The sequence below is a fragment of the Watersipora subatra genome, chromosome 6, assembly GCF_963576615.1.
Source record: "Watersipora subatra chromosome 6, tzWatSuba1.1, whole genome shotgun sequence".
NCBI lineage: Eukaryota > Metazoa > Bryozoa > Gymnolaemata > Cheilostomatida > Watersiporidae > Watersipora > Watersipora subatra.
Window position 1 is genome coordinate 8611328 of NC_088713.1, and position 15784 is coordinate 8627111.

At 32.1% G+C, this 15784-nt stretch overlaps 1 protein-coding gene across 1 annotated transcript; it reads left to right on the plus strand.

Moving 5' to 3' along the window:
- The first annotated feature begins 320 nt into the window (after nt 1-320).
- On the plus strand, nt 321-15136 carry LOC137398892 (uncharacterized). Its single transcript, XM_068085056.1, has 4 exons — nt 321-434; nt 3521-3604; nt 7239-7461; nt 14798-15136. Exons 1-4 carry the CDS (start codon nt 332-334, stop codon nt 14811-14813), a joined length of 426 nt encoding a protein of 141 aa, XP_067941157.1. The 5' UTR covers nt 321-331; the 3' UTR covers nt 14814-15136.
- The last annotated feature ends 648 nt before the right edge of the window (nt 15137-15784 follow it).

Below are 15784 nucleotides of genomic sequence, written 5' to 3' on the forward strand. Positions count from 1 at the left end.
AAACTTCCTCTTCAGGAAAGGATGAATTTGACAGGAATCTGACACGCCTGTAGGCTGTAGATAATACAATCCAAGTCGTCACAGACTTCTGTTATATTCTTCGATGGGTGGGTGTCTTATAATCAATTCCAGAGTTCGTAGGCCCAATTGTATCAACAGCCAATCAAACACTGTAAGGGTTCTCATGCAGCCAATCAAATGCTTTGATTCAAGCCAAACAGCCAACGAAACGCTGGGTTGTGTAAGGAGTTGCAGATGTTTGCGATTAGCTTTATTAAATTTTGTAGAATAAGTTTGTGGTCACTTGTTACGTACTCCCTACGGATTTATCATGAAAACACTTTTCTCACTTATAGTTGTTGGGCTTGGATTAATTGCCTTAGTTTCAACATTTTCTCCTCCAGTAAGAGTGGACCTTCTTCAAAAGCAGCACTGTAAGTTTGTAGCACAGGATAGTTGTAAGAGCCTTCATTCTTGGTAGATTTATTAAGAAACTAATTTGAGCATTAGGATCAATGAAACTTTTTTAAAAATTGGTTCTATTCACAAAATCTATGACTTCACACCTGATCCACTTTAGTGGTTTGGATGACAACGGAGCGGCCATTTAGAGAACTGGCATTTAAGGTCAGCTGTCTTTCCTACCAATACCAACAGCTTTTTCTGAGAATCAAACTTAGCTTGTGGTTTAAAACCCAATCTCTATATTATTAGACCACTACTACTGCTCCTTGTTTCTTTTTACAAAGCCTCGGTATGATTTTTAAATAATTCATATCATGAAAGTTTCTAAATTTTAAAGAGATTCAACTTCCATAGTTTCTTTCCCTTTACTTCCAAATATGATGTAGATTAATACAGTAATGGCTTCTGTAAACAGAGTGAGGTTTCTCTTTAATACTTGCTATGATAAGTTTGAACTTCTGGAAGTTTCTACATTATAGAGGGTCAGCTTCTAGAGTTTCTTTTTCCTTTACTGCCAAATATGATGTAGATTGATATGGCAATGGCTTGTGTAACAAAGTGAGGTTTCTCTTTAATACTTGCTATGATAAGTTTGAACTTCCGGAAGTTTCTACATTATAGAGAGTCAGCTTCTAAAGTTTCTTTTGCTTTACTACCAAATATGATGTAGATTGTTATGGCAATGGCTTGTTTAGCGAAGTTTCTTTTTAGTATGGACAATATTTAAGTTTGGGCTTCTAGAAACTTCTACAATGTACTATTCATCAACTTACAAAATTTAATTTTCTTTACTTCTAAATTTAATAAGGAGTTGCTATGGCGTGGCTTGGCTAGCTTTTTAATGCAGATACTGATAAGTTCAGTATGTGCTCTTTATGGTATATGTATTTGGTCTAATATGTCGGTGTTTGTGTAGCACCCTTATACGTGACCCCAATAGTCATAAGTAATTGCTGCCAACAAGGAGGAATGTCCAGCTAAAACTTGCTGAAGTAATAAATTTAATTAGAGTGACTAACACAAAATATGGTGATGCGTATTGTGTCAAGTGCAGAGATTTCCTGTATACCTGAGGTGAGCAAAGGTTAAACAGATACAATCTTCAGTCTGGTTTGCTACTATAGCTGCTAAATAAGTTTGACTAGAGATAACATGCACTTAGCATATGTTTAAGGGCATAATTTCAGCGTATGTCATATAAACAGGTTGCATACAACCTTAGACTATTATTATAAATATATTATTGCTAGCTCCATTAACAGTGTTACACCTAATATCCATTCTCTTAACAGAGACAGAGAGAGGTGTATATTAAATGCTACATATCACACCTATTGTTTGATTCTTGCATGTCATAATTTAAAAATACTTCTGTCTGAAATAAAGTTGTTGCCAATGAGGTAATATATACATGTATATATATATATATATATATATATATATATATATATATATATATATATATATATATATATATATAAATAAGAAAGTGTGGTCCCTTGAGCGAACCTCAGTCAGGTATTGTATTCTAATAGAAAAGGTTTATTAAGCTGTAGGAGTAGAAATACCATGTAACCTTGGTTAGTCTCTTTTGATAAATGCAGATGGTATATTCATCTCTGAGATAATATAGGTTGGTAAGACTACCACTGGTAAATTCGGCGATTCTTCTAAAAATTAGATTTAACAATTTATTCACATACATGTATATTAAGAATAACTTTTATTATATGGAATAATTAGTCAATATTTAGCTAACACAAGTATAATTGAGTTCATTCAGCTTTGTATTATTTTTATTTAAAAAAATCGTCTGACATTCAACATCAGTGCGTGCAAGTTTGAGAGACTTGCTATAAGCACTGTTACAATCATATTTCCTTTTATAGCCATATTACTACAGTTTCAGAGCAACTCTACATACTTAAATTGGGCTTCATACTTAGCATATGCAGTATACACTAAGTAGTGTATAACCTAACCTAGTACTAGGTTGAACAAAGGAGTGTTTGTTAGTAAAACAAGGTACACTCTCAAACCTCAGCTCGCGCAGTTGATACATTCTGATGTTTGCTTCATATTTTGCCAATGGCACGTGTTTGAGGAAATACTCTTACATGAACAAAATATGAATGAATAGGAAATACACTTATATGTACATTTTTATATTCTACTATGAAATATTCTTACGTGAGCAAAATAAATTTTATTCTATTTGTTCCACAGCTCAATAACTACAATAAATAATAAAATATACAGTTGAGACAAATTTATTATATCACAAACTACATAAACAAATGAAAATCGAAACTTAATTTTTTTGTAAAAAGTAAATGAATAAAGTAGAAATTCGTAACAAAAGTTCTGGTATTACATTGCCAGGATGTGAAGGTTTGACATTTCATAAATCCAGACATAGTGTGAATGAAAAAAACACAGTGTAGCTCCCTTTAAATTGAGATGAATGTGGTTGAAATCAACTCAATTTATCTATTAGTAACAATCTCATCTTAGTTGTACTTTTTACCATAACTTTCTTGTTTACTTACAACATTGAAAAGTCTCAAAAGTTTTGAGAATTGTATGTTGAAAAGTTTTTTCTATGTCAAAATAAATAATTGCTAAAACTTAATGTCATATGTTAAACCAACTGTACGCAGAGGTGATCGTAACTTGTGGTTTGGTTGTACTAGAGGAAGATTGTAAAGTAGCATGCAGATATAGTCAAAATTATTATAACAATCATATTAATTGGTATAACATTATAACAATTGATGCAACTATAACAGATATCGATTGGTATAATGTTATATGAAACGGTATATTGTTATATTAATTGGTATAACGCTATAACCATTGTTATAATTATAACAAATATATCAATTTTTATGTTATATCAACTGATATAATTGTTATAATTATATCAATTGATATGTTAATTGATATAACATCACAACAATTGATATAATTATACGAATTGATATAATTGATCTGGGACAGTAAGACTTGACAGAAAATAAAGCATAAGATCTGAGGAATATTCTGAAACTTGTAGATGAGAGGGTGAAAGGCCCACAAGCACTTCTGTCAGCTCCTATGGATGAGGAGAAAGGACCTCGGGCTATGAGAACAATGAACGGTTTGTTGACAGACATCTTTTTCTCATTCCTTTCAAAGGGCTGGTGTACGCTACACTCTGTCTTCTGTACTTTGACTAACTCTTTGAGTAATAGAACATGCTGACTTGCTATTTTGATTGCAGCCATAATGGAAGCATGTAGAAAATTTTGTACCGCTCAGTGTAGTGGGTCCCTACTAGAACTAACTAACAGTCGTAATGTATGTACATGTACATACATTACGTGCATACATGTACATTATGTACATATATGTATAACATGTATGGTTTTAAATGGTTTGTCAATTTACTGCAAGTGTTGAATTGAAGATGAATTTACACAAAATCTTTGTAGATTTTATCAGAGAGTATTAGTATTTTTATATCATTTGCGATTTTTTTTTGATGTTTGAGGTAATTTGAATGCCAGTATGTTTCAAGATTAAAATCAATAAAATCAATAAATTATGTTGTTTATAATCTCAAAGAATAGAGACACGTAATGCTGCAACTTGAACACAGTAGCTGATATCAACTATAGCTATGATAACAGCTGATGATATTTATATTTGTCTTTTGAGCATTTTAATCACGATCAAGTTTTATTGATTTTCCCACGACAAACGAGCGGAGCGAAGTATGAGAGTTTTTATGATAAATGCATGTGCACACAACTTATGAAAATTATTCATTAACAACGTCGCAAACCATTGTATCGAAATCTCATCAACAAATTTAACCATTTTTTGTAGAGTCGTTAAAGTATAATAACGATACAAAACACAAATAAGCCTATTTGAATATGTTACCAAGTCTTTGAAAATTGTCGACATATTCCTAAACCTTACCCATCTGATCGGGTTATACACAAATAGACAGATTAATTTGGCCGAAAATCTTTATTAAATCTGGCCAAGCCTTACTTTTATCAAAATTAAGATCGGCAAACGAAACGCCTAGCGACAGAGAACAGAACCATTAAGTCGTGCGCATTTCACGAAAAATAGCGTGCACAATTTACCAGTCTATAGCATTGTCGAATTGCCGAAGGTTTCTGTAATTAACGTAGAAGTACAGAAATCGTTTCTTTTTTGCCGATTTCAAAGTAACTGACATTTTGGAAACTTTTGAGTACTTACTTTGGTATTCTAACTGATGTCCAAAGCAGTGAAAGTAAAGGAAATGACGATGGTATTTTTTTCTAACGATTCTTATGAGATTATTACAATATTTAATTATAAGTTTGGATGACTCTTGAAGTCTTATAGTCACACTAACAACATCGATGATTTGTTAAATATATTTGTTAAATGGATTTTCTAAAAATCTATATAAATATCACAACTTCTTGATATTGTTAGCTATGACATTTTGAAATGTAAACAAAATTGTGCATTGGTTTTCTATTATTACTGTATTACTATATTAATAATGTTGGTTATTCTAATAATATCAATGCATTTTACTTCTAATATTGACCAAGATTGCATTTCTCCTACTGCAGGGGAGAGATATAAACATATAATCTTTTCCTTTCATTATTGCTATTTGTTGTATATATAATAACACCCACACCCAGTACATTACAGCTACCATTGCGGCTACCATTGCAGTTATCCTATTGCACTACGGTGCCATTTGACTGCTAATATTGCATTTCTCAACCATCAGTACCCTTTCTTTTTTCCAATATCACTTTGGTCGTGGGCTGTATGACAGGGGAATTGCTGGTAATTTAGAAACATCTCGGCAGTCAGATCATCTCAAACATGAAAAACAATCACAAATGATAGAAAAATACAGATATTTTCTAATAAAATCTACAAAAATTTTGTGTAAGTTCATATTTAAGGTGTGCTGGTGCTGTCAGTCAACATTTGCATCACAAAACTAATTTTATTAGTTGACTTACCTTTGCATGGCCAAATATGTGAAAATTCTTAGCAATTTCAACCAGGTTTAACGCAGTTTATTGTCTGTTCAATTACAATACTGGCTTCAACGTCAGCTATTATACACACAACAATACGATGGTAAATAAAATCAAGGGAGACTTAGATTCTGCTACAAAGGAGTAGCAACTAAAAAGAATTTTCAATGAAGGTAGATCAATACAAACTCATGACAGATGACTGCTTGTAATCGAGTTGATTGGAGATCTGCTATCATACGCAAGCCACAACTGTAGACAGTCTTGGTCACCTCGACTGAGATAGAAAGAAAATGTTTGTTCATTGGTCTTTCACATCTTTGCTACTGAGGCATTTATTTTTAAAAATTTGTATACTCGTAGTATATGACGTATTTCAAAAAATTCTGCTCATCGGGAAATGGGTGAAACTTATTATGACAAAATGTTTTTGTTTTGTTTTAAATAAAAACTGTTAAAATCTGGGTTGAAGGATTCACAATACTTTGGACTGTTAGTAAACTCCCACCTATTCAAGAGAAAAAAGGACATGAGCAAGTCATATTAATATTACATGTACCTTTAATATTCAAATAAACAAACATCTATAGCGATGGAAGATTGATACAAGCAGTTAGTAACCTCAACTTAATGCCTTGTATTCATAGCAAAGATTAAGGAGCTTTAATTTATGACTTTCTTCACCGTTACAAGTTTCTTATCGAATATTTAAAACAGAAACAAGCTCAAACACAGAAACAATTAGAAATTTCAAAAATGTTTATCTTTTTTGATAATGCAAATAGTTGATGAACCCATGAGAAGACATATTTATGTCTTGTTGATAATATCATACAGTATTAATTGTGTATTAATACATAAATATCATACAGTTGATATTTATGTATTAATACACTCTTATAAAGAGTGTATTAATACATAAATATCATACAGTTGATATTTATGTATTAAAACACTCTTATAAAGAGTGTATTAATACATAAATATCATACAGTTGATATTTATGTATTAATACACTCTTATAAAGAGTGTATTAATACATAAATATCATACAGTTGATATTTATGTATTAATACACTCTTATAAAGAGTGTATTAATACATAATTGATACACTTAATTGATACACATAATTGATACATAATTACATAGTTGATTTATCCATGAGCAGACCACTTATAAAAAGTGTATAAATTACGTATATATTATTATATATACTTATTATATTATAATAAAGAGTGTATTAATACATAAATATCAACAGGAACAAATAAACAAACTGAGTAAACACTGCTAAAATATGTATTATTTTGAGTCAAGAGCTCACAAAATGACCACAAAGAAAATCTCTAAAGCAGAGTTTACCGCTAAAACTAAAACAACTAATTATAAATTATTATCAAATTTAATTTGTAAAAAATATAACTAGATAAGCAAATAAACAAACTGAGTAAATAGCACCCCAATATGTATTATTTTGAGTCAAAAAGGCTCAAAATGAAGGTGAAAACCTAATGCAGATTTAACCTATAAGTGTACACAGATATGTATGCACGTAGAGGGTTCGGAAGAAAAGGTGAAACACTGATGAAGTTTGTGCATTTGCCACTAAAACGTTACGACATCAATTGACAGCTACACGCAAACTGTGTGGATTTTTTTCATGACATTGTTTAATAAAATCTTGGAGTTGTTCGTTCTTTGCACAATTTATTGTTTACTGCTAGGCATGCCTGGGAGTGCTATGGACCTATTGCGATGGGAACAGTCAATGAAAAAGTGGCGTGTGGCTCCTCCAGCAGGCTTTCGAGGTCAATCAGCTGAGCCAGTGGGTTTGGAGAGGGTGCCTATTGGACCACCCGGTAGCGATGCTGCAGCTATGAGTAAGACACTGAGCTATGGACCACCAGGGAGAGTTCAGGTTGCTGGACCACCAGCAAGCATTCCCAGGTTGGTATACTCATTGGCTTGTAGGAATTGAAAAAAATTTGTAAAAGTTGTTAACTGTTTTAATTGAAAAAGATTGGTATTAAAAGTTAGGCAGCATGCTGTATTTGCAAAATAAAAAAGGTCATGTAAGACAGCAAGAATAAATTTCACTCTGCAGTAATATTTTGTACCTTCCTTCCTAATTAGAATACAAGCAAATAGGATTGCTGAAACTTCTCACTTTACTAGTTTCTGACATTAGTTATAATAAATTAAAATAATATACACAAATAAAACTACACACTTTTATTTGAAAGTTTTATTTTTCCGTATTTAGTTGAGTATTTTCTAGTGCTATGTATATTAAAGTTTATGCAACTAAGTGTGTTGCTTCTGTGATCTATATTTTTATGATTATCAAAATTTATAAAATTTCTACTGTGTTTGCATATTATACAAAAGCATAAAATTTCAGAGCATATTAGTTAGGCAATAGTATTTCACATATTTATACAAAAAGATACTGTCATATTGCTGTTACTTTTAATTTTAAAACTGCATTTTATAATATACTTTTTGTGAAGATATAGTTCTTTTTCTTTTCGAACCCTTTCACTCTTAAGCTATGTGCAGTAACTAATAATTTGACCGATTTTGCTAAAATCTAGATTTATTGATAATCTAACGCAATTCTTTATGACAAGTTGACAAAAACTTGCCGACTAACTAGTCAAAATTGGGTGTGTTTTTTTATTTCCACTTACTATGTCACTAGCAGCAAACCTGGCATTGGCCAAAAATTATTTTATTTTCAATCAGATAGCACGCAGCACATGTATAGATTTCAACAAATATCGTTACACTGATTTGACTGGAAACAGGAAGAATCGGAAAAAAGAAGTTCAAAAAAATTTTTCAGTTGCAAATGGCTTTTCTGAGAGCCATACATGCGAAAAGTTTTTAATGTCAAAGAGCCATCTGTATAAAGCACATGCATGCTGCAGATAGCTGTTTAAGCTGATGGTTCAAGAATCAGACTGTTTTGAGACTATATATTCTAGTGATCTGTCAGGAACGAACCTCATGTATGTAAGGTTTGGGTAAAACCAGCCAAAAAAATGTTGAAGTGTATAACATTAACACACGTGCACACAATGACAAAGAGGGATTTATTGATAGAGATTATGATAAACAATCAGCAAAGACTTCGGAATGCAGGCGTGCTTTGATTTAGTCCCAAAGTCATAATTCTAATTTTACAACAAAAGTATTTTCAATTGATGAAATTGAGCGCAAAGTTTTTATGGTAATTATTCGTGTATAACATGCAAAATAGTGTACTGATTTTCAATCAAAAATTAAGGGTGCCCATTAGACACAAAAAATGTGGGTAGTCATGCAGAGTGCTGCTACCAGATAAAATCCTCGGGTTCATCGAGCAATGCAAGCATATTCAAAACAAAATAAACAAAAATGTTTTGGTGACAATTCTACGCATTTGTAGGTGATACCTTTTGCTGCTTTAAGCACACAATCGCCAATTCCTATTCTGCATGTGTTTGTTTTTGAGAGCGTCTTTGCCATTTTGCTGGTAGTTAATGCTCTAATGATAGTATTATATTAACTACTGCGTTGGCAGTTGGTTGTGTCATACAAGACCTTCGGGTGTATTAAATAATTGCACAATTTGTCCAAAGTATGGCAAGGTGGGTTATTGGAGTGGGTGGTAGAGGGCCGGTCTACCATTTTGAAAGTGGCGAGTTGGAGTTCCTTTAAAAGTAACCTGTTTTCCAAACCTGTAAGCATGGCTTTGTACAGACAGACATGATTTTTATTATGGTCAAGACTATAATATATGAAACTAGATGCACGGGTCATAAAAATTTTTTAGCGAAAAATTTCCTTTTAATCAGCATACACAGCATTTACCATTTTAACTTTTAAATGAAGGTGTTTGTTTATTTCTATGTACCGTGTTTATTCCTGCATAATTCATACTGTACTCGCTGCAGTGCCTACTGCAGTGCCTACTACAGCTTTATACTGATTACAATAGTCTTGCTGCCCATGTAAGTTTAAGCATTTTTCTTCTGGCAAACAATTCTAGCATAATGCTGGCTGACATATTTAGCGTGAAGCCGTGAAAGATCGGAATCTGTAATGAGTACCTATGCACCCAATTTATTTCACTGTATGGCCAGTTAGACAGTGTAGTGTATTGGATAAGTTCCTGTCTGCAGAACTAGAGGTTCCAAGTTCAATACTAGTACAAAGTGGATTTTTCATTGGTAGATATTAATTGCTATAACTGGACAGATGGTGTACAATAAGGCAAAAAGACAAAAACCAAAAGCTGAGATATATATATATATATATATATATATATATATATATATATATATATATATATATACATACATAGTGATGACATCACGTTTTGCCACTAACAAGCTATGTGGTCGGACACTGAAGAGATAACTTGATGACACTAATTCTATCACCAATGCTGTAAAAGAAGAATGAAAGACTCCTGATTTACTTTACTAGAACAAGGAGAAATTTCTGCATCTAATGATGTACAATATGTAGCAAATGAATGAATTAATATAGTGCCAGCAGAGGTGCAAAGTTGAACAAAGGCGAGAATTATTGGGTGGTCTCATAATTTCTGACAGCACTATATATATATATATATGTGTTATGGTCCCTCATGTTCAGCAGTGATTGCTGCATTCTGTCTTCGGCCGGAGACAACAAAAATTAACAAAAACAATTTATGCTATTTACTGTACATGTATCATTCAAAATAGTACCCGTTGTCCTGAAATACATACAGTAGATCTCTATTAATATGAACTGCTGCCGGAGTTTTTGAAATTTTGAATAATATTAAACACTCGATTCACCCAAAAATCTCAGACAAAATTTTTTACTATTTTGGTATATGTAGATTTTTTATATTTAATTACAGAGTTACCTCCAAAAACAAGATTTGAAAACTAATCTAATCAGTCATTACAAACTGCAATATGAGCAGTAATTGTAATTTATTGTATCAACAAATAAAAATTAACGAATCACAGTAATACATGAAACTACTTCAGTACATGTGCTGTTGTATGATGGCACATGCAATCAATGTCAGTGAATCAGTAAAATATACAGACATCTGTATGGGCTAGTTTACGCTGCCACATTGTTTCTTATGCTCCTTTCACCTTAATCCCAGCTTATTCTAACGCATCAATGCTTTATTCAACAATTGAAAGCTTTCTTAAATAGAATTACTCATGAGACAGCCTTAGATAACTCCTAATATATTAGAAGTAAGACTAGACAACTTCTAATACATTTAGTCTTAACCATCTTGGGTCAATATGCTTTGTACCATACTGTTTGTCTTAGGAAGTTGCTCAATTTTTGCTATCATTAAATTGATTTATGAAATGTAACAACTGCTATTTTCATTTATATTTTTAAATATTTTATATACTGTTATAATTTATTTTTCATTATTTTCCGTAATTGAGTTATGCTAAGCATTTCCTCAATGGCATTTACATAAAATAAATAATAGCAAGAAAACACTAAAAGCTGATTTATTATGACAATTTTTTGGCACATTTATATTTTACTTATGAAAAATGACTAACTAAAATTTGCGGCTTTTCCAAATGACCAACTTTGAGTATCAGTTAATTGTTTACAGCTAGCTAAAATTCAAAGTTTAAGTTATATTTTCAGGTTTTAAGTTTTTTCAAGTTATATAAATTAAATTCAAATTATATACAAAAAGGTTTTAAATATGAAACACATGTAGCAACAAAAACTATTCTACAGTGAATCTCATCTTCATTTTATTGTAACAACACTTTGCTGCCAGACAGCTTTTGAATTAAACTGTATGTCATAGGTTACTTAAAGTGGTTGCCTTATTTCTGAGCTCTTTTGATGAGAATGAAAAAATTTAACAAATATATAGCACTTTTTTGTACTATTAGCCAGTGTAGTCATTTACATTTCAAAATGGTTGACATAGAATATGGCTGAAATCTAATAGCAGATTGCTAACTGATACAGATCCAGTTTTATCAAAATCACTATAAAGCTAACCAATTTTTTAAACCTAAAGAATGAGTGTTAAACATTGTTATTTGCATAAATAAATTTCTTTGTTGAGTGAATCAGTTTATTGTTTGATGAACCAGTAAATTCTCACAAAAGAAATTATTGAAAACAGGTCTCTTTGTACTTCTAGATTTGCAGGAATGTGTCACCTGCCCACAGCTGTTTCATCACATTTTACTCAAAAGGTTATGCCAATCAACTTTGTAATCATGTTGTAGCATTTTTAAACAGACGAAAATTTAGATTTCTACCTCTTTATGCTAACATATACGTACAGAAAATACTCCAAATGTACATTTTTATTGCTTCGACTACATTTACCAGTTATTACATAGGCAGCAATACAATGTCTAGGAGAGTTTGTTTTGTTTATAACAGATTATAGACAGCAACTCAAAATTTAGCTTTTGGTTTAATTAGAGAGTTGTTCTCTCATGACAATAGTGGAATTCTTTTTTTCATAATACCTCATCAAAGCCGTATGCATGAGTGTGGCTGTTGCCTAAGAATTTGATTGGGCAATTTTGAGAAGCTTTTATTGTGGGAACAAATTAACCATTGCTGAGTTTACCACAAAGTTTACCAAGCAGATTATGTTTCCACATTGCGCTGTAGTAGAGCGATGGTTGGGCGACGCCTTATGTCAGTGCATGTTTGATAGTAAGCAACAGGAAAGCAAGACTTATGCGTGCGCACAAGTGCGAACCCATTGGTCAGTAAGGCCATTTCTATCGCACAAAGATGGCGAATCACACAGGTGTCTCACTTCCAAACAGCAACTCACAATTATGACAGAATGAGAGTAACACGTCTGTTGCCATGATGGCATTGCAGTATCATATGAAGGTGTGCTGCTATATACTATTGCTGTATGGAAACTTACCAATCATTAGATCTGCACGCACCTCCAAATAAGGATAAATATGTTTTAAATTTTGTGATGAACCATAACTCTTACCAGCCTTCTTCACATCATTCCTATAATAGTCTAGAATGCTAACAAAAAAAGTATGTATTTATTACTAAAAAACGAACGCAACTGCCTCTTACACAAATAATGCAATTTTTGGCAATATTTCAGATGAATAAATATTCCTTTCCAAGAAGCTTTAGCTGGCCTGAAACAAACATGAATAACTATCCACGGTCTTGCTATAATTCAAAACATGGCTATTCTACATGTTGATTAAATTGAAAAAATTATAAATCTTTGAATCACAGACATCTGTTTCCTAAATGAGGTTATGACATTTTACAATCAGCCTGGTAGTGATTGAAACAGTATGTTTACTTTATGACTGACAAACAAGTGTGAGGGTTTCAACTGAGTCATATGACTTTCCTTGAATATTTGATCTGATTGATACCAGTTTGATTGATATCAGGCCTTTAATACAACTAGTTCTACAATGGCTTATTCAAGAAATTAGCAAAAAAAGCTCTGGTAATAATGTGATTAGATAACGCCTAACGGATTGACGATTACTTACTGCATAAAATACCTAACTTATTATTATGTTTGCGACACAAAAAGTAATTTCTATCAAATCTCTATTATAATAAAAGCCATCCTAGTTCGACTGCCTGAAGCCGCACTTAGAGTTTGAGAAAAATAGTGCATCAAAAAGGAATCGAACTCAGATGAACAGGTGGAACAATTGTGCTGATATCTAATGCCTATGACAATCTTTCACAGTGCATCAGACTGCCTGGGTACTAGAGGGCAGAATGAGAGATATTACTCTATCATAGACTACGGGTGCATTTATGAGGCACTAATGAATCTAAAAAAGAGGAAGTTGCTGGAAAATTGTTTGATCATTGACGTATAGTTGGTGCTCTATCACAAGCCAAGTTTAAACTAATAATTTAATTGCTTTTGCTGCAATTCTTATGTCAGATAATATAACTAGCATACACTATATTATAATTAAACTCATACAATAGAAGGGTTGATAAAAAATACACTAAAATTTTATGCTGAAAGCTATCTATCTATTTTTAAATTAAAAAGGCATATAAGGATTGGAGTCGTGTACTTTTTTGATAGAAAAAACCACTCCAATAACTATATGATCAACAATTATTTAATGGTTGATTTTCAACAATTGCATAAGGTATAATAATTTTTTTATAATTGACAAAAATGAGAAAAAATAAATATCTAAACTAGTCCTTTGTAGAATGATATTTTTAAATAGTTGCTTTGGATGTTTAAAGTATTATAGTACAATTCCACCTCAGTTTTTGAACATTTTCGATCTCCAACAAATCAGAGTTTAAACAAAAAGAATGAGACTGCAATTTTTTTGTAGTTTTACAAAACTTTTTTCAATGTAAATCAAAAAAATTTAGAGCTGTGATACTTGTGAGATAAACTGAAGAAATACATTTGTTTTCAAATGACACCCTATCGAACTATCTGCGTATTCATCTGTTGTTTGCATGTGTGTTCGATGTAATTTACAAAATGCCAACTGTGTTATGTATTTTACATGGTACATTATTATTATTATAGTGTATTATTTAATTTTTATTGAAATAAAAAACATCACCTATTTTTACAAGTTTTTACATAAAAATCTAAAGAAACTAGGCTGAAGTATGAGCTGCCCCAAATTAGGCAATACCTCTCCTAGCCTAGCTTTTCTCTAATAATAGGGTACTAGAAATAAGTCCAGTGGTGCCCAAGAGTTTTTCAATTTTAATCAGGTAGCCTGTAGGTGAATGTTTAACAAGCTGGTTCGCAGAAACCAGACAGAGTTTTAATACAAAATACTTTTGGCGACCTGGTGGAAGACACAGAGCATATGCAAGTGAAGTTAAGACAAAATTAGTCATAAGGGCAAAAGGACAGACAGGCTAACATGCACACAATGACAAAGTAGGATTAATATAAATTTATGAGTAGTTGAGTGTACATGTACTTTATATTGTACCAGTTATCTTATGTGAATTAATTTAAAATAGTTGAAGTATGGCATGATTTTGTCTGAGAACAGATTGATAAAATGGAACAACTTAATTTGGAATTCAAATGATTTGCATTTCAAACAGCTTTTCAAGAACGAATCGTGATCAAAGGCTAAGGTGAGACAGTGTTGGAACTTGATTACTGCTCACCAAAGGATATCAGCATGCCCCAATAAGCTATAGAAAGTTATCAGACTTGGAAGAAATTGCAAACTGTGTTTCCAACAATGTCTTACAATCCAATTACTATTTTTAGAAGCAGTGAGAAGTAACTATGGAGTCTCCCAGATGACCCACACAATATGACTACTATTTTTCACATCGCATTAAGCAAAGCAAGGATTGCAATCCCATACGCAACGAGAAGACGACTCGGAACACTGACTTTATCTTTCATAGTAATATTTTGGGCCAAAACTATTCTGGAACTATAATTGTATCCATAGAAATATTATAAATTTAGCAAGTATCAAACATTGCTTTATTCAAAACAGAAATATATGTTACTTCTACCCTGAAATGAAAGCATAATAAGTGGTTATATGCTACTGAACTATTATAATACCGGAGTTTTAAACGCATGTCAAATTGTTTCGACGGCGTATCTACAATGACAAAGTGCAACTGATCGCACAACTTACTTACTGAAAAAGTTTTGCGAAAATAAAACCTATGCAAACATTGTAAAATAAGTTACTGCTCATGATAATTCCTTCGTAAATTATAAGTACCAACAGCTATATGAGAACCGCTTTGAAAGGATCATACTGTTAAACAAATCCTTGAGGCGCATGAGAGTTTCTTAAAATTACCACCCTTTGACAAGTTGTCAGGTAATGTGAGCTGAGAATAGTCTGTTAGTGAATAGTGAATGTGAGCCGTGAATACGACTTTTAGCAACAGAAGTACAATAGCTTCCATAACAAATCAGAAGTTATCTATCGTACGGCCACAACCAACAGAAGGTAAGATGGTGATTATAGACATTGCACAATATGAAATAAAATAGCATGAAATCGTATGAGCGATGAAATCAAGGTTTTAAACTTCTGCAGATTTCAAATATTACATAATTTCTGTAATGAAGCAATTAGTCTCTAATAACTGTAAATGGTATGCGAATGAACTGTTTTAAAACATCTTTCAAACTATTTCAAGCCAGCAAGACATAACATTGGCGAACATTAACCTACCTGGATTTTAAAATACAATATTATAAAAATCATCGGTGACTCGGTGGAAT